Source organism: Physeter macrocephalus, chromosome 19 (genome assembly GCF_002837175.3).
Source record: "Physeter macrocephalus isolate SW-GA chromosome 19, ASM283717v5, whole genome shotgun sequence".
In the NCBI taxonomy this organism is placed as follows: domain Eukaryota; kingdom Metazoa; phylum Chordata; class Mammalia; order Artiodactyla; family Physeteridae; genus Physeter; species Physeter macrocephalus.
Window position 1 is genome coordinate 34856955 of NC_041232.1, and position 20614 is coordinate 34877568.

General features: G+C 43.1%; 1 protein-coding gene and 1 pseudogene across 1 annotated transcript; one reads left to right on the forward strand and one right to left on the reverse strand.

The window, feature by feature from the left end:
- The first annotated feature begins 395 nt into the window (after window positions 1-395).
- On the forward strand, window positions 396-824 carry LOC102988058 (endothelial differentiation-related factor 1-like; annotated as a pseudogene).
- A 17338-nt stretch (window positions 825-18162) lies between these two features.
- Window positions 18163-19060, reverse strand: CETN1 (centrin 1). Its single transcript, XM_007107843.2, has one exon. It carries the CDS (start codon window positions 18856-18858, stop codon window positions 18340-18342), a length of 519 nt encoding a protein of 172 aa, XP_007107905.1. The 5' UTR covers window positions 18859-19060; the 3' UTR covers window positions 18163-18339.
- Between the last annotated feature and the right edge of the window lie 1554 nt (window positions 19061-20614).

Genomic DNA, 20614 nt, shown 5'->3' on the forward strand with positions numbered 1-20614 from the left:
GGGGCACGAACCTGTGTCCCCTGCATCGGCAGGCGGACTCTCAACCACTGCGCCACCAGGGAAGCCCCATGTAGATTTCTGAGGCATGAAAGAATCCAGATACTCTATCTAATGATATACATCAGGCCATTGGGTAGGGTGACCAACCATCCTGGTTTGCCTGGGACTGTCCTGGTTTTAGTACTGAAATCCTTCAGCCTGAGAAATCTTTTGTCTCAGGTCAGCTGGGACAGTTGGTCACCCCACAATTAGGGTTAATTAAAAAATATAGATTTAGGGGGCGGGGCCGCGGCGGGCGCCGGAAGCGGCCGAGCGACAAGGGGACGTCGCGTCGCCGGGTCTCGAGCAGCTGCCTCGGAGCCGCCGGACGGACCACCTGCCCCGCCTGCCCTGCCATGGCTGAGAGTGACTGGCCCAAAAAGGGCCCCATGGCCTCCCAGGCCAAGTCCAAGTCCTCCTCTCTAGCAGCTCAGAGAGGAGGAGAAGATGTGGAGGCTTCCAAGAAATGGGCCGCCGGCCAGAACAAACAGCATTGGATCACCAAGAACACAGCCAAGCTGGACCTGGAGACTGAGGACCTGCACCACGACCGGGTGACCCTGGAGGTGGGCAAGGTGATCCAGCAGGGCTTGCAGAGCAAAGGGCTGACGCAGAAGGACCTGGCGACGTAAATCAACGAAAAGCCACAGGTCGTCGCTGACCGTGAGAGGGGCCGGGCCATTCCTAACAACCAGGTTCTGGGCAAAATCGAGAGAGCCATCGGCCTTAAGCTCCGGGGGAAAGATATTGGGAAGCCGATCGAGAAGGGGCCGAGGGTGAAATGAACACAAAGCTTCGAAATCAGCGCGTTCCGGCTCATCTTGTCTGGCTGGTTCCCCGTGACCCCAGCGCCAGTGTGGGTCTCTGCACGCGGGCACGCGGAACACGGGTCGGTAGCCCTGCCCGGGAACCCCCTCTACCCCTACCTGCTGTCAGACTAACAAACAAAACCTTGCAAAGTGTTTGCTTCTCCTGATTATTTTCCTCCCTGTCCCCGTCCCTCACGTGGGGTGCGGAACGCTGCCTTCCTGTCCCCTGGGGTCTGCCCCGTCACCGGGGTGGCTCCAGTGAGCTCGGAGGGGGACCACCTCGCACAGGGTGGGCAGCCACCGTCTGGGAGAGGAGCTGCGTCTCCAGCCCAGCTCGTAGAGAAGCTAATAAACATTTGTTGCCCTTCCAAAAAAAAAAAATATATATATATATAGATAGATAGATAGATAGATAGATTCCTCACGATATAGCTTCATTGAGGCATTATTCAGAGGTGATAAAGCTATTCTAGCTCTTTGACAGTTATCTTGAGTTTTGTAAAACTTAGAATCTTCTTTGACTGGGATCTGGTAACTTTGCGGATGAATCAATTAAGAAGTCCTAAGAAAAACCCTCCACTGACAGTATTTTCTTAACCCCAAACCTTACAAACATACTTAATCTAATTGGTTCCTCAGGTGTAAAATCAAAATGTACTCTAGCATATTTACAGAAATAACAAGCCTCTCTTTCCACTAATTTCCTCAGGTTTCTGGATATATTTCCAAACACCTTGCCAGCCTTGTCTGTAAACTGCAAGTCTCTTGTTCTGATACTCTACGGGAGGAATATGCACTCACAGCTCTTGTACCAGTGGCCATTTCTAACTTTTGTATTTATATGCCAAGTGAGAAAGCAGTTGAGAACTAGTTAAGGCTTTTTGCAGCAAGTCTTTATCCTCAAACTTTTGGCTGAACTGTGGAAACTCAGTATTGCAATAAAACTGCCTGGTTCTGGAACCAGATAAATTCCTTTTATTAGTGAGAAACATCATATAGATACTGATTTATGTGTCCTATATGGAAGTACAGGAAAGATTTAGCCTGTATATAGTATTTATAATTTATGAGAGAGTTTTAGAAAAAAAATTGGCAAATGGATTGCCTTGAATCTTGGTGGGAAAGGCTAAAGCTACTGAAGTAAATTAAAAACAAAAATCCAACTGCTGTATATACAGTAACAACAAGTGACAGTTTGCAAATAAGAGGAATAGTTACCCCTATTCCAGTCACCAAAATTAAGATTTGCCTATGTGATGCAACACTAAGGGAAACAGTTTCATTAATACTTTAATTAAATTATTTATTAAATTAAAGTTAATTTAGATCAGCAGTCCCCAACTTTTTTGGCACCAGGGACCGGCTTCGTGGAAGACAATTCTTCCACAGACCGGGGTGTGGGGAGGATAGTTCAGGTGGTAATGCAAGCGATGGGGAAGCAGGTGAAGCTTCGCTCACTTGCCTGCCACTCACCTCCTGCTGTGCTGCCCGGTTCCCAGCAGGCTGCGGACTGGTACCAGTCTGCTGCGGCCCGGGGGTTGGGGACCCCTGATTTAAATCATTATTAATTTTTATAATTGTGACAATATGACAATTCCATGATAGTGACAAAAATGTCACTGACATTCTTGGTGCTAAAAATAAATCCTTTAGGGCTTCCCTGGTGGCGCAGTGGTTGAGAGTCTGCCTGCCGATGCAGGGGACACGGGTTCCTCCACTCTTCATCACGGTGCGCGGGCCTCTCACTATCACGGCCTCTCTTGTTGCGGAACACAGGCTCCAGACGCGCAGGCTCAGTAGTTGTGGCTCACGGGCCTAGTTGCTCGGCGGCATGTGGGATCCTCCCAGAACAGGGCTCGACCCCGTGTCCCCTGCATTAGCAGGCAGATTCTCAACCACTGGGCCACCAGGGACCCGGGGGGTATACTTTAAATGAAGGAATTGTGTGATATGTGAGTTATATCCTTTTTTCTTCCAGTTTTATTGAGATATAATTGACATACAGCACTGTATAGTTTAAAGTACAGCATAATGATTTGACTTACATCCATCACTACCACAAGAAGTAATGATTACCACGAGAAGTTTAGTGGAAATCCATCATCTCATATAGACACGAAATTAAAGAAATAGAAAAAAATTTTTTCTTGTGATGAAAACTCTTAGGATTTACTCTCTTAATAACTTTCATATATAACATGCCGCAGTGTTAGTTATATTTATCATGTTGTACATCACATCCCTAGTACTTATTTATCTTGTAACTGGAAATCTGTACCTTTTGACCACCTTCATCCAATTCAGCCTCTGGTAACCACAAATCTGATCTCTTTTTCTATGAGTTTGGTTTGTTTGTTTGTTTTTTTTTTGAAGTATTGATATAATTGACCTGCAACACTATGTTATTTCCTAGTGTACAACATAGTGATTTGATATTTCTGTACATTACAGAATGATCACATCATTTAAATAATTTGAAAAATCAACTATTTCTAAAGCTTTAAAAAAATTTACTTAAGCATCTGAAGTCACCATCACCTGAGAAAACTACAAATAATGAGAGTTACCTTAATTGAACATCTTACACTGTGTCAGGCACCATTAGACATTTTACATAGAATCTCGTTTAATCCTTTCAACCCTGTTATATGAATATTACCAACTCCACCTCACAGTTTAATAAAACGAGGATCAGAGAAGTTAAGTAATTTGCCCAATGTCACAAAACTGTTAAGGTAGAGAACTAAAATTCTATCTAAACCAGATCTTTTTGTTCTCTCCACTATATCACACAATTCCCTTAAAAACAAAACCAAAATCACTTAAAAGTGTGTAAAAATACTATTCCAGTGACTATATTATTTTGCTTCTCTCTATATAATTTTCATTGTATGTTGCTAATTAAGAGTGAAGTTAAATAAGAAACCTTATATAGCATTATAAGATCTATACTGATGCTTTTTGTGTATTGTAGAAGTATTCGTACCTTGAATGCTTGCTGAATGGTACTGGCTAATTCTACTCATTTACTAATTTGCTCATATATTTCCACTTCTGAAAATGTTGCCGAAAGCTGTTAAAAGGGAACAATGGGCATATTTTTAAAGTTCAGTAAATCAAAACAACATGGGCACATGCTAAAGATTAATTTGGGATCATTTACATATATGGCATTCTAAAACAAAAAAAGAGGAGGTACTTTTTTTTTGAGTGCAGAAAAAGGAATGCAACCTATTTCTTGCAAGGGCATAGGAGCGGGTCTCATATTCTCACACATGGCTTTGTTTTCAAATTCTTGAAAGTGCAGAAATTCTTTTAATTTAAAGGTGAGCCCATGGAAAATCTGGAACAGCTGTAGAAAACCGTAGAGGAACGCAGTGCCACAGCCACTTTTCCAGTTTGTGACACCACCCCAGGGAGATCTGACCCTCTGCTCAGCACTGTTCTAAATTATCAAAGAGGCACCCCCGTCCCCATTGCTACAAACGAGATGCTTCCATGGAATTGATAGTCTCATTAACTGCTCCTGCCTAAAGGTTGTAAAGTGCAGAGAGGAACTCAGATAACCCTTTAGACACGACAGAGACTCCAGGCTGTCCAAGGAAGAAGGCTCAGAGCGGGTCTAAACTCAGCCTACTAGATAGTAAGTCTTGGGAAACAGCCATATCTCAATCCACTCTCCCAGGGACCTGGCAGAACATCACCACGACTTTCTGCAAGGTCATGCAAAGTTTAAGTGATTTTTACTATCCCACATTCTGACGTGTCCTTCTCTGTCGAGTCATCTCCCATAGTGGTTCATCATTCTTTATTTATGGCACCTTTATTAGTTAACAACATCTCAGCTCTCCTAGTAATTGTGCTGCTGCATATTTTTGGAAGCTTCTGCGGTCACTGTCAGGGACTGAGGGATTTTCATCAATGTTGAAGGGAGAGTTTGAAAATCCTGTTCTCAAATGAGACAGGTAAAAAATGGTCTTATTAGGATTCCTGTTTTCAATGTCCAGAGAAAAGTCCCAGGGAGAGAAAAACAGATAACAGAGCCTTGCATTGTCCACCGGTGAGATTTGTACATTGAAAAGTAGGCTAAGCTAGAGTAATCAGCTTAATCTAGCCATAAATAGCGTATGCAGCTCTTCATTTCATTAACATCATTAACCAGGGCCCATCAGGAATGTGGATTGAAATCACTGGGCCCTTTCACGGTTTCCTCCGATGCTGAATTTAGCCACCTGCGCGGAGAATGCCACGAACTGCCTGACACTGATACACCAGTGTCAGAGTGATTCTTTCGCTACCTGCTTTTTTTTTTTTTTTTCCCATAGTTTTGTAGGGATGGGTTGTCTCCTAGCATCTACCTCCTCCTCCCGGCTGTTTTGATAAAGAGAAGAAACGTCCTGGAATAGCCCAGGAGGTGGCCTGAGTTTTGCTGGCGGCCTCTGAAGTAGCCACCACTGTTTGCACGTTCCCCAGGAAGAAGAACAGGGGGTGGCTTTGTTCTGCCCACACCGGAAAGGACCCACATCCACGGGGTTTGCGTGACCAGACAGTGGCTTCCTCTGGCTTTCGGTAAGGAGAGAAATTTCTTCCTCCTAAAGGACGTCATGCCTCACCCGTCACTCATATGCGGGCACGTGCTGCCCCCTGAAGACGTCTATGCCACTAGCTGGAAATCAGACCTGTTAGCCCAGAACGTTAGTTTCCCCTCCACCCCCAGCCCCACCCGCGACCCCCCAACCCCTCCCAACCTCCGGTGTGGGGGTGGGAACCTAAGAGGCCCCCTGGCCTGCGGAGAACCAGCCGTCTGGGTCTGCAGCAAGCAGTGGCCATCTGGCTCCAGCTAAAATGTTGTCAGGAAGGAATATGGGCCTACTGTGGAAAGAACATCCCGTTTTCTCAAAGAAGCTAGGAATACAGAATCTTGCATGAAATCCCTGACTTTTCAAACTTGGCAAGCTAACTCGGTTAAAAAAGAAAAACAGAAAAACCACTCTGATGGCAGGCCCATGAGTAATATATACAATGCTTTGTGCAAATTAGAAAAAAAGCACCCCTCTGGGCCGATAAAGCAGGGGGAAAAAAAAAAAGCAGTCAGTGCATGTGTGCCAAGTAAAAGGTACTTCTGGGCAGTTGTTCCCTGTGCCAGGCGCTGGGTTTAACGAGAGCGTCCTGGCCGGGGTTCAGCCTCCACTTGCCCGCTGGCTGCGCGAGGTACACCATGCATACCTGCAGGCGGCTCTCCTTCGGCAGCCAAGTCAGTCTCTACACGCCAGATTCTGCCCCTGGGCCTCCGCGGGGGGCGGGGCGGGGCAGGCGGGCAGTTTCACAAACTCTGGGTGATGGAGGAGGGAACCAGAGAGCCGGGAAGCCAACAGAAATTGCAGGCCTATCCTTGCTAAGGAGCCATAAAATTTTAAAATAGTTTTTCTACACTGTGTCCCAAACTTGCTCTCAGTGGTCCTGAGGGGTGAATGGTGAATCAGTAGGTGAGTTTATTTTAGACAGCATTTTTCTGAGGTTATTGCACTCTGTATGTGAGGAGGATGTACTCGTTTATCTACTTTGTCTTTCTTAGTACACTTCATCTACAATTATTTTTAACATGTTCCCTCTATTGGTCTAGTATGGATCAGATCCCTTTATAGAAATTATTTCTAACTGACAGCATCCTGAAAAGATGCTGTTTTACAGATAAAGATACTAAGTCTCAGAGAAGTAATTTTTCTGCCAAAACCAGCTAGGAACTGGCTCTGTTCTGGGCTTCCAACTTAGGTCTGTCACTAGGAAGCTATTGCTGCCCTAAGATGATATGATGACTCTGTTACTTCTGAGATTCCAAAGGCTTTAGCTTTTCTCCCTAATGGCACCTAATCAAGATCTGTGTTATTCAAGTACATGATACATGGAAATCTCCTATTTGGTGCCTTCTCCCTCCTCCTTTTTATTTCTTGATAAATGAAAGAACAGGGACTTCCTTGGAGATCCAGTGGTTAAGACCCTGCGATTCCAATGCTGGGGGTGTGGGTTCAATCCCTGGTAGGGGAAGTAGGATCCCACATGCTACATGGCCAAAAAAAAAAAAAAAAAAAGCAAGAACAGTTCTTTTACCAAGCAAAGGATGCATCTGTGTAGTGTATAACTTTGAAAATAACAACATCACCAGATGGACATATCCCAGTGAGTGTTGTTCTTTCAAAACACTGGGTTGCTATGGTGATTAGAGACTTATTCCAGCCATACTGTCATCAGTCATCACCTTTCTTCTCTTTCGGAAGAAACTTCAAAGCCAGTTTACAAACCATTCAGAGAAATTAGGCTCATCATTTCAGTGGCATTGATGGTTTTAAATGTCAAATGATAACATCCAGCTTTTCCAGCCACTCTGTCCATCAGATTTGACTACAAATCACTTGAGGCTATGTCCAGTCTCAGTGGAGTTAGATTTGCCTCTTGAGAATGTTCTGGAGAATATGCTGGAGGTGTTTAGATTGTCTCCAAAAGAGAACTTCCAAAAATATTCTGAGCCCAGCAGTACCATTGGTTAAGCGTGACTTTTGAAGGGGACACATGCATTGGGGAGTGGACAGGTCCTGACAAGCTGATTAAACTAAAGAGTTAGGGTGGTGGGCAATGTATACATTTCAAGTCTAGACTTAGGAGTCAGACAGACAGGATTCAAATCTTCCTTTTACCACTTACTAGCTGTGTAACTTTGCACAGATTACTTAATCTCTTCATGTCTCAGTTAATGCTTTTGTAAAGTGGAGATAATTATTGAATATGTAGAAGCTCCTAGAACAGTGGGTGGTACAGAGTAAGTGCTATTTAAGTGTTGGCTATTGTTAAAATCACACATAGCACTTTATAGCATCACCTCAAATTATAAATGTATCAGGCAAGATTCATAACAGGGCAGACATTTTCTGTAAGTTTCATCACCAACTGTAGTAATAAAATGTTCTTATGTAGGATAAATAATTTTGTTTGGTTGTTAAAATCAAAGTGGAATTTGCCACATCTAAAGGTTCTCTATCTAAATACATTGCATTTCAGATATAATCTGTAAAAACCTCGAAGCACTATGCTGTACACCTGAAACTAACACAATATTGTAAATGAACTATACTTCAATATAAATAAATAAATAAATAAATAAATACACTCCATTTCATTTTACATCCAGGAATCCCAAATGAAAATAGAGATGCCTGGCAAGGTATCACAATATCAATAGCTTGAAATACCTGTGGCATACTGGCAAAATATTCATCCAACCCATACCTCTGCACCTTTATGACAGGAACATAATCTTTATGCAGTGCAGTCCATCTTTGTGCAGCTTTGGTTGCTGAAAATTCTTCCTGATACGAAATTGAAATCTCTTTCCCTTATCATTCTTTCTCTCTGAAACCCCTTGGAGCCCTGTGGAACAAGTCCTATTTCTTTGGAAGTCATATTCCTTCAGAGAATTTTCTTTTCAGGAGAAACAGCCTTAGTTATTTTAAGCCATTTCTCTTAGGATGTGGTTTTGTATCCCCTCACCCTATTTATCTCACTGCTGTCAACAGGCCTTGATTTCTTCAGTTCCTTTTAAGATGTAAAACCCACAAGTGAGCACAGTCCTCCAGACCATAGAAATGGGTCTTTCCTCCTCATTTGGTGAATTGCGCTTTTATGAATGTAGCCTGAAACACATTCATTTTTATTTTAGTTTAGTCCTTACTTTGACAGCATACTGCACACTAAAGTGCCAAAAGAAAAGAACTGATTACCCAGAATCCTGTATCCAGCGAAGGTATCCTTTGGGATGAAGGGAGAAATGAAGTTATTCTCAGAGGAACAGAAAAAAACTAAGAGAATTTGTCACTAGCAGATCTACACGAAAAGAATGGGCCTAAATAAACTGATTAAAAGACAGATATTGATAGAGTGGATTAAAACTACATACAGTCTACAAGAAATTCAATCCAAATATAATGGTATAGGCAAGTTGAAAGTAAAAGGATGTAAAATGATATATCTTGCAAACATTAATCAAAGGAAGCAGAAGTGATATATTTATATCATATAATATAGGCTTCAGAGCTCATAATATTATCAGGGACTGAGACTAATGTTATATAATAGTAAAAGGGTCAATCTCCTGAGAAGTCACAGCAATCCTACATGCCTGTGCACCAAACAACAGAGCGGCAAAATACGTGAGGCAAAAACTAATAGAACTGAAAGGTGAAATAGACAGATCCAGAATTATAACTGGAGACTTCAATATCTCTCTCTCAACAGATTGATAGAATAAATGGACAGAATGTCAGCAGGGTTGTAGAAAAACTCAACATCACCAACAACCAACAGGACTTAATCATCATTTAAATAACAGATATGCTAAGGGCACTAATGGAAAAAGTGGACATTTTGAAAGAACAGATGTGTATGTAAGTAGAGAGATGGAAACTCTAGAAAATAGTCAAAAGGAAATGCTAGAACTCAAAAACACTGAAACAGAAATGAAGAATGCCTTTTTTGGGCTCATCAATAGCCAAGGAAAGAATCAGTGAGCTTGAAGATATGTCAACAGAAACTTCAAAAACTGAAATGTAAAGAGAAGAAAGAATGAAAAAGATAGGTCAGAATGTGTAAGCGGACTTCCCGGGTGGCGCAGTGGTTAAGAATCCGCCTGCCAATGCAGGGGACACGGGTTCGAGCCCTGGTCCGGGAAGATCCCACATGCCGTGGAGCAACTAAGCCCGCGTGCCACAGCTACTGAAGCCTGCACACCCTAGAGCCCGTGCTCCGCAACGAGAGAAGCCACCACAATGAGAAGCCTATGCACCGCAATGAAGACCCAATGCAAACAAAAAAAAGAATGTGTTAGAACTGTGGGACAATTACAAAAGGTATAACATATGTATAAAGGGAATACCAGAAGGGGAAGAAAGAGAGAAAGGAAAAGAATAAATATTGAAAATGATGATGGCTGAGAATTTTCCAAAATTAATGATGGACACAAACCACAGATCCAGGAATCTCAGACAACACCAAAAATCTGCATGTAATTATCCAAATGTAGAAGTGGTGATCCTTTTGTAATGTATAGAAATATTGAGTCACTGTGTTATGCACCTGGAACAAAGAGTGTTGTAGGTCAATTATACTTTAATTAATAAAATAAATATATAAATAAATAAATACCATACTATGTTACCATAAATTATAAAATAGGGTGTATTTACAGACCCTATGTTTAAAACATCTTTTTATTTTTATGACTCTCATTTATACTTTTAAATACACATTAGCTAAACACCATGGTATTTTAAATGCTTGCTATTTAGTTAAAAAATGTCCAAGTATCTCTCAATATTTAAACTTAAGTTATGAAACTGTAAAGCAATGACATGTGCCAATGACATTACAATTAAAGCCTTTCATTATCAAATTTAAAAAAAACTGCAGAAAATCAAAGACAAAGAGAAATTCCCCAAAGAGGCCAGAGGCGGAGTGGGGGAAACACTTTACTTTTAGGGAAACAAGGATAAGAATTGTACTGACTTCTCTTCAGAAACCAGGCAAGCAAGAAGAAAGTGGAGTGAAACACTTAAAGTGCTAAAAATAAAAAACATTAACTTAGAATTCTGGGTTCAGTGAAGTAATCCTTCAAAAGTGAAGGAGAGGGCTTCCCTGGTGGCGCAGTGATTAGGAATCCACCTGCCAATGCAGGGGACACAGGTTCAAGCCCTGGTCCGGGAAGATCCCACATGCCCTGGAGCAACTAAGCCCGTGCACCACAACTACTGAGCCTGTGCTCTAGAACCCGGGAGCCACAACTACTGAAGCCCGCGCGCCTAGAGCCCATGCTCTGCAACGAGAAGCCACCGCTCTGAGAAGCCCGTGCACCACAGCAATGAGTAGCCCCCACTCTCAGCGACTAGAGAAAACCCATGTGCAGCAGTGAAGACCCAGTGCAGCCAAAAATTAAATAAATGAATAAATAAATTTAAAAAAAAAGTGATAGACCTGCTTTGTAAAAAAGAAGTTCTTCAAGAGAGAAGGAAAATGATTTAATTCAGAAACTAAGATCTACATAAAGAAAAGAAGAGCATTAGATTTACTGTGCGATTTTACATCTATGTGGAATCTAAAAAACAAAACAAGTGAACACATGTAACAAAACAAGTGAACACATGTAACAAAACAGAAAAGAGTCATAGATACAGAGAACAAACAGGTGGTTGCCAGAGGGGATGGGGGTGGGGGAGATGAGTGAAATAGGTGAGGGAAATGAAGAGGTACAAACTTCCAGTTACAAAATAAATGAGTCACAGGGAGGTAACATACAGAGTGGGGAATATAATCAATAATAATGTAATATTTTTGTATGGTGACAGATAGTAACTAGACTTATCGTGGTGATCATTTTGTAATATACAGAAATATCAACTCACTGTGCTGTCCACCAGGAACTAACATAGTGTGGTAGGTCAACTATACTTTAAAAACAAACAGATTGGGACTTCCCTGGTGGTGCAGTGGTTGAGAACCCACCTGCCAGTGCTGGGGATGTGGGTTCGAGTCCTGGTCCAGGAAGATCCCACTTGCTGCGGAGCAGCTAGGCCCATGCACCACAACTACTGAGACTGCACTCTAGAGCCTGTGAACCACAACTACTGAAGCCGGTGCGTCTACAGCCTGTGCTCCGCAACAAGAGAAGCCACCGCAATGAGAAACCCGCGCGCCACAACGAAGAGTAGCCCCCGCTCACCGCAACCAGAGAAAGCCCGCGCGCAGCAACAAAGACCCAATGCAGCCAAAAATAAATAAAATAAATAAATTTATACAAAACAATATAAAAACAAACAGACAAACAAACTCATAGGAAAAGGACCAGAGGCAGGGGGTAGGGGGAGGGCGAACTGGATGAAGGTGGTCAAAATATATAAACTTCCAGCTATAAGATAAAAAGTACTAGGTTTGTAATGTACAACATGATTAATATAAACTTAACACTTCTGTATGTTATGAAAGTTAAGAGAGTAAATCCCAAGTGTTCTCATCGCAAGGAAAAATATATTTTTTTCTTTCTCCTTTATTTTGCATCTATGTGAGATGGTGAATGTTCAGTAAACTTCTTGTGATAATCATGTCATGAGGTATGTAAGTCACATCCTTTTGCCGTACACCTTAAACTTATGCAGTGCTATGTGTTAATTATAGCTCAATAAAACTGGAAGAAAAAAAAGAAGAGCATTAGAGAAGGAATAAATGAAGGTAAAATAAAATCTTTCATTTTTAACTGATCTAACACCAATTAAAAGACAGAAACTGACAAAGTGGATAAAAAAAACAATACCCAACTATATGTTGTCTATAAGAAACCTACTTGAAATGTAAAGACACAGGTCGGTTAAAAGTCAAGATATTCCATGCTAATAGTAATCAAAAGAAAGCTGAAGTAATAATATTAATTTCAGATAAGCCAGACTTCAGAGCAAGGAAAATTATCCGGGATCTAGAGGGGCATTAAATAATGATGAAAAGGTCAATTCTCCGAGAAGACATAAAATTCTTATGCACCTAAAAACAGAGCATCAAAATATGAGGCAAAAACTGATCCATGTGTGAAGAGAAATAGATGAATCCACTATTATAACTGGAGACGTTAACACCCCTGTATCAGAAATGGACAGATCCAGGAGGCAGAAATTCAGTGAGGACATAGCTAAACTCAACAGCACCATCAATCTACCGGATATAATTGACATCTATAGACGACTGCATCTGAGAACAGCAGATGACATATTCTTCTCAAGCTCATGCAGAACTTTCACCAAGATGGACTACATTATGGGGCATAAAACACACCTTAACCCGTTAGAAAGAATAGATCTCAAAAAGCATGCTCTCAAGCCACCGCAATGAGAAGCCTGCACTCCGCAACGAAGAGTAGCCGCCGCTCACCACAACTAGAGAAAGCCCGCGCGCAGCAACAAAGACCCAACACAGCCAAAAATAAATTAAAAAAAACACAAAAACACAAAAACAGACAAACAAAAGAACACAGCGCTTTTAAAAAACAAAAAAAAGCATGCTCTCAGACCGTAGAGAATTAAATTAGAAGAGATAGAAAAATAGCAGGAAAATTGCAAAATATTTGAGATCAAACAATAATACATGGGTCAAAGAAGAAGTCTCAAGAGAAATTAAAACAGATTTGGAACTAAATAAAAATGCAGTGGGGGGACTTCCCTGGTGGTCCAGTGGTTAAGACTTCACCTTCCAATGCAGGGGGTGCAGGTTCCATCCCTGGCCAGGGAGCTAAGATCCCACATGCCTCGGGGCCAAAACACCAAAACATAAAAAGGAAGCAATATTGTAACAAATTCAATTAAAGACTTTAAAAATGGTCCACATCAAAAAATCTTAAAAAATAAAAATGCAGTGGGATACAACGAAAAGTGGAGGGAAATGAATAGCATTGAATGCATATGTTAGAAAAGAAGAAAGATCTACGATCAATAGTGTAATCTGCCACCTTGGGAAACTAGAAAAAGAAGTGGTATATCTGGGGAAATTCCTTGGTGGTCCAGTGGTTAGCACTGCATGCTTCCACTGCAGGAGGCATGGGTTCGATCCCTGGTCGGGCAACTAAGAACCCACATGCCTGGGATCCGGCACAGGCAAGGCTAGAGGACCCAAGTAAGCTGCGTGAGGAGAAGGCCCCTGTCATCCATCAAATTGCACCAGAGCCCCTCCCTCAGCTCATACCTGTGCCCACGTGGGGGTAGGTGGTCCTTTATGACTAGCTGTTGGAAGAGTAAAAATGCTGAAGTTGGTTCAGGGATACGTCAGCTTTGGTACAACGGAACATAGGTTCATTACACTCAAAGGTGGACCAGAAAGATATCAGTGAAAGAGGAAACCCTCCCAATGGACAGAATTTCTGGTAGAGCAGAATCCACTTTGTGTGGAAAGAAAAGTGGCCTGAAATTAGAATACATGTGGGCTCTGACAGTGGTGACCAATCAGTTGGCTGATTGTTCAGGACTCTGGAAAAGGAAACATCAGGGATAAAAAGATCTGGAAAAAAAGACACATAGATGTATTTATGGCAATGGGTAGGAAGTGTAAGGAATTCATATTAACACCTATCAGAGCATTTCTATCGTATAAGAGATGCCAAACAACTAGGTAGAATGACTTGGCCAGTTGACGCCAGTCTACCTCTGTCATTGCCACCCCAGGGCTGGCACAATACGCACATGAATGGAGTAGTCACTGGGCAGAGATGGAGGCTGTGCGTGGGTCCAGCAGCTCGGACTCCCATTCACGAAGGGTGATATAGCTACTGTGGCCACCAAATGGAAACAGCACCATCCCCCAAGGAGGCCAACAGGCCTCCTGGTGTCAAGTAGTCTAACTGGATCCCTTCCACCCTGGAAAGATGAGTGACTCATCTTGACTGGACTCGACACATATTTTGGTCTTGCTTGTGGAGCTTCAGCCAGCACCACAGCTGAGTATTTACTGACATAGGATCCCACAGAATATTCCATTGGACCGAGGCACCCACTTTATAGGAAAGGAAGTGCAACAGTGGGAATTCAGGCCCAGAGTCTACTGGTCCAATAACACACAGAAGCTTTTGACCTGATGGAGCAGTGGAAAAGCCTGTTGGAGATGCTGCTGAGGGGCCAGCTTGGGCATCACAACCAGTGAGGATGCCTTGCCACCCTCCAGGATGCAGCACACACTCAAAACTGATGGCCATTATATGGTGTGGTGTCACGTGAGTCCAGCACATCAAGGGCGGAAGTCATTCTTACCACAGCTGCCAGGCATTTACCCTTTAATTGGTGCTGCCTGTCCCCACAACTCTGGCCTCTGTGCATTTAGAGATCTTGGCTCCCAGAGGGGGAATGTTCCCCTCAGTAGGCACAGCAAGAGGCCCATTAAATGTCAAACTATGCGCGCCACCCATTTACGCTGGGTTCCTCTTGCCAAGAGGGCGGCAGTCCAGGGAAGTTGTCACCACCATGAGTAACTGCTCCTGGACATCAGGAGGATGCAGAGCTGTAGGCAGAACATGGGGACAGTATGCTTGGCACCCAGGTGACACACTTGAACGTCTCTTGGGGCTCCTGTAGTCAATTTTGAGGGCAGAGAGATGTGTGCAGCAGCCAGAGCCCGAGAGGGGCACGGTGATTAGGGGCCCAGACTCCTCAGGGATGAGGATCTGGGTCATCCCACTAGGCAAGTCACATGTCAGCAGAGGTGCTGAGGGTGAGGGGAATCCAGACCGTGTGGTTGGGGAGAAGGATGAGCGATACTTGTGGTCTAGAGACCAGCTGCTGTGACAGAGGCTGTAGTTCATCCCTCTAGATTTCCTTTTATAAGTTTCCCCCAGGAAGAAAGATCCATCAGAATCCTGAATTAGCCAGTAGATCTAAGTGGTATAAGGTGTGGGGTATAGTGGACACCGTGTGGCCCTGCCCAGATCTCCCCTCTGGCCTGTCCCTCAGAACTGAAGTCATCCCCCAGGTGCTGGCAGCCTTGACAGCTAGTAGTTTGCAACTGAATTCCCTCTCCCAGAGATTGATTGCCCTTGGCTGAGGACAGCCACCTTGCTCAAGGTCATACCCCCTTCCTAGGGACAGCTCATGTCCAGTGACTGTCAATCAATGACAAGTTTTAGAGGCCCACCTTCCTCCTCACAATTTGGGTCATCGGCAGGGTCACCCTTGCTCCAGAGCTCCCCATGAGATCAGCTGAGGCCTTTGTTAGTGACCATATCATAGCCCAATTTCTCCCTCTACCCAGTCTTGGTTTCTTTCCCCCTCACCCGTGTGATCCAGAGAACTCAAATAAACTTCCTGTACACAAACCTAAGACTCAAAGAGCCTGCTTCCCATGGAAACCAACCTGCAACAATTTAAAGAGTTGGACCTATCCCATCTTCAATCTTCTCATCTTAGACATAACTAAGATGCCTTTAAGGAAAAAAAAAATTCCTTTACTGTCCTCTGCTCATTTGGGGCATTAGCCTTGATAGCAATACAACCTTGAGACTGTCATATTTTTATCCTTGGCCTGATGCTCTGCTTTTCACCTGTTAACATTTATCATTAGAAAGCAAGAGTTTATCAATGAGTTCCCTACACAGTTTCTTTGGTATACTTCCTGCTTCTTTATTGCGACCATTTGTAATAGCCCAGTGAAAACTACTTTCTTAGCTCTCCCCAACCTTTATAGCTGAGTTTACTCATCTGCAAAAAGGTGTTTTTAAATTTTCATTGAACTTTTTGTGTTCTATTTGTGTAAAGACTGGGATGCATGTCTGACCCAGCCAGACATGTATGATTTACTTCTCTTAAAATTCAAATGTCAATCTAGGTCTGCTCTAGTTGTTCCCCTGCCCCCGATTTACCCTCCATCTCCCAGAATACATGCCGATTGAGAAGCAAAACTAGTAGTCCATTGAGAGGTTCTTCCTTAGCAGTGAATGGGATTCAGAAATACTCTGGAGCCCCTTCCTGTGTGTAGGACGGACTGTGTCTTTAAGGCAACCCTTTAGGTCCTGGGCTACAGCCTCCACAGTTGACCCCATGGTGTCTGGGCAGCTTGATTCCTGGGCTTCAGCCTGGGTTCCTGGTTTTTGCTTCTATCCTCTGCTGGGCCAGGAGCCAAGACTGAACCCAGTCCAGTTGGCCAAGGCTCTGACCCTTTCTCCTAGTTCCTGCCAACTTTCTTTGTTTCTGTTTTTTCTACCTTGATCCATATGTAGATCCTTGGGCCAAGACTCTGGTCATCAGGATGCCAGGAACTCTTGTTTCCCAGAATGCCACACTCCTCCCCTTGCCCTCAGATTGGGCCCCTCACACTGGTGCTGGTCCAAGCTGCACCTGTATCCCCTACAACTGCACCTGAATCCACACTAAGACCTTGAACCTGAACTGTTAGCATTTGCAGTCTGGGTGAGTTCCCCTGCCCTGTGCCAGCCGCCTCAGCAAAATCCTTTCTCACAGTAAATGCCCACATACCCATCACTTCAGCTAGTACTGCTGCTTTGACAAATTAGTCCCTGTTAATGAGAATTAAACCCAGAGTAGTAGTTTTCCTGATTGGATTAACAATCCTCTGAAGGGTAAAACTGCTGGCAAAGCAAGTGAAAAATTTTCCAGAATTTCAGCATTTATTTTAATGGGACTTTGTATGAAGACTTAATTTAGTTATGACCAAAATATCTTGCCTGTTTGCTAGTTTTGTTGCCTGTTATCAAAACATTTGTCCAGGTCTCCATCTCAGCAGATAGATTTCATTATCTTCCCACAGTTATATTATTTAACTTTTCTCTAACTTCATATTTGTAGATGTTCAAATGGGTAGGTATTTTATTTCAGAACAAGAAAGGTTTAATTTATAACAGAGAACAAGTAGCATTAACGCATACACAAGCCACAACAAATAGTTTCCTGGGATTATAAAATAGAGAACTACTTACATGCCAGACATTCTGGCATCAACTATATACCAGAGGAGGGGAAATTAAGCATCAAGAACCAAGATGTTCTAAGAATTAGAAGGTAGGCAGTGGCTTGTAATAAAGCAATAATAAAATGACTAAGGTTATAGTATAACTCGTCTAATAACTAAAACACTAGTTTATCTTTCCAAGGACAGATAAGTAGCTCAAAGTGTGTTATATTTTTTTACAACTTCCTAAGCTAAGATCTTACATTTATAAATATTACTCAAAGTCATTAGTTAGCTTAATCTCTTAAGCAAATCATACTTTGCTTGGGCCAATATTAAATTCTGTTTTTATTCTGTAGCCCAAGAATACATCGTGGTCCCGATAATCCACAGTAGATAATGTACACGCAAATCAAGAATCATTCGCATGTGACGAAGCCAGAGAACAGTTTAAATAGCACAATTTACCACCAGCCAAAGGCAAGCCTATCCTTTAGAGCAGTCCCTTTCCTGAGCCCAATAAATGGCTGCACTGTTTTCCTTCAAACCAGTATTCAGTTAAGTGAAAATCAATGGCTAGGATGACCTGCTGGTGATTCCATCTTATGCGAGAACAGTGACTTGAATTTAAGGAATAATATCTGAAGCAAGATAATATAAGACTACCAAAGAAGCGACAAGGGAACTGCTTTGCTGTTTGTCCCAAGAAGCTGTCTTGCCTTCAGTTTAATGGGTGTCCACCAATGCAAGGCAAATGGTGGATGGAAAGAAGTTTCAGGATCTTTGATTCAACCTACACTCCTCCAGGTCTGCTCTTGGGAATGAAAAACCAAAACTCATATTAAAAGCATCTTTAAAATTCTATAATTGAGCTAGAGATTTGGAAATAGAACTCTCTAGACCACCTGGGGGTAAGAGGAGAGACAGTGCTGGCCTCTACCTCAAGGTTTCACAAAACAGAAGCAGGGAACCCAGCAAGTCAACTCAATCTCCCTACACATGCTTGCGGGAGAAACCGACTTTAATAGAGGCTGGTCTTTTTCATGATCCGGAGAAACTCTTCCTCGTTCACTTCACCATCTCCATCCCGATCTGCTTCGTCAATCATTTCCTGCAGCTCCTCATCAGTGAGGTTTTCCCCCAACTCGGTGGCCACGCGCTTTAGGTTTTTGAAAGAGATCTTTCCGGTTTCATCGTCATCAAAGAGCCGGAAAGCCTTCAGGATTTCTTCCTTGGTGTCTTTCTCGGCCATCTTCTGAGTCATCACGGCCAAGAAGTCATTGAAGCTGATTTTCGCTGTGCCTTCCTTGTCCACCTCGGCGATTATCCTCTTCATCTCCTCCTTCCTGGGTTCAAAGCCCAGCGCCCTCATGGCCACCTTCAGCTCCTTCACGTCGATGGTGCCGCTGCCGTCGGCATCGAAGAGGTCAAACGCTTCGCGAATTTCTTGCTTCTGATTTTCAGTGAGTTCGGGCTTAGGCCCCACCTTTCTTTTCTGGCTGGTGGAGGCCACGTTTGACTTCTTGAAGCTGGAAGCCATCCTCTGGTGGCGGCGGCGGTTGTTACCTTAACGCTTGTCACGGCGCTGGAGCTAGGGCGCCACTGCCAGGAACGCGGGCTCGGGGCCTCGGCTCATTCATTCCCAACCGCTTCCCTTGTGCGCCCCCAGGGAGACCCGGCTCAACTAAGCCCGCCCCATCTTCGAAATCTGACATACGTTAAAACCCACAATTCCCTCGGTTATTACCGAGTTTCCACGACCTGAGAGACCTGAGCTGGTAGCCACCAGCCACTGTGGGTTTCTATAACGTGCTGGCACTTGTTCTTTCCAGGCCATTTGCCAGCATCCATAGGACCAGGTTTATAGGGTTATTTGGAAGTTTTTCCTCTCTCCTTTTCCATACAAATTGAAACAAACAAAACAAAACAAAACAAAAAAACCCCTCTGGGTCTGAGGTTACCTAAGGGTAAATTTAGGATAATCAAGATTGAGTTTGATCCCTTGTCATAAAATGCGGGGAAGAAGGAGGAGAGACTACTAAAAGTCACACCATGTGTTCAACTCCATAAATGGAAAACAGATAAAATGGAAAAAGTTATGTAGACAATTTGTAGAAGTTTGTCTCCTGACATTACACTCAGCAATGATAAAAATGTCACTAGCTTATTTGGCATATGCTGAAATATGAAATGCAATATCTGAATGTAAGATTTACTTTCAGTGTTTCAATTTTACGTGCTCAGTATAATTGCACTTGAGTGCAGTCATCACTTCATTCAGTAGGCTTTGATTTGGAGAGAGGGGGGCTGCAGTACTGTATTCTGGTATTCTGGAATTTTAAAAACTCTACCAGCATATTACTCTCACTGTTTGTCATCCAATTGGGGTTGTGCTGAAGCCCACACTCTGATTGCCCTGCTTCCGCAGAGGACACAGGAGGAGGTGATGCAGGGCATGTTGGGACTCAAAACTGCCTCCTGAGAACAAAGGGGCAAGAGGAAAATGGAAGCTTTTCAGGTGAAAAGAAAGAACAAATTCATCAGTTAAACCCATAAAGGAATTGTGTTTAGAATTGCTCTGTAGGTGCTCGGACTCAGCTATTTTTGTCTGACCTAAGGCTGGACATCTCCAGGGTTCTCCCTTCACATAAAAAATGAATGTTTCTTTCTAAAGAATTAAAAATAATTTGAATAAACTATTGTTGCTTTTGGTGGTAAAAAAAAAAGAATTGCTCTGTATTTCTTTAAACAGTTAAAAAAAACCCAGAAAGCTGACAATTGTAGCATTCTTTTTAAAAATAAATTTATTTATTATATTTATTTATTTTTGGCTGCATTGGGTCTTCGCTTCTGCACACGGGCTTTCTCTAGTTGTGGTGAGCGGGGGCTACTCTTTGTTGCGGTGAGTGGGCTTCTCATTGCAGTGGCTTCTCTTGTTGCAGAGCACGGGCGCGTGGGCTTCATTCAGTAGTTGTGGCATGAGGGCTCAATAGTTGTGGCTTGCAGGCTCTAGAGTGCAGGCTCAGTAGTTGTGGCGCACAAGCTTAGTTGCTCCGCAGCATGTGGGATCTTCCCAGACCAGGGTTCGAACCCGTGTCCCCTGCATTGGCAGGCGGATTCTTAACCACTGAACCACCAGGGAAGCCCTTACAAATTGTTTTTAAAGTTAGTGATCAGATATTGTTTACATGACATGTTTAATTAGCCAGATCTCACTACCTGCCCCAGTCGCTATGTGACATAATGGACAGAGGGCATAGGCACAGGGTTTCTAAAGGTAAAAAGCACCTTACCTG

Bases quoted from the DNA above. Each gene is read 5' to 3' on its own strand.
- CETN1 (XM_007107843.2), bottom strand. From the start codon at position 18,858: ATGGCTTCCAGCTTCAAGAAGTCAAACGTGGCCTCCACCAGCCAGAAA.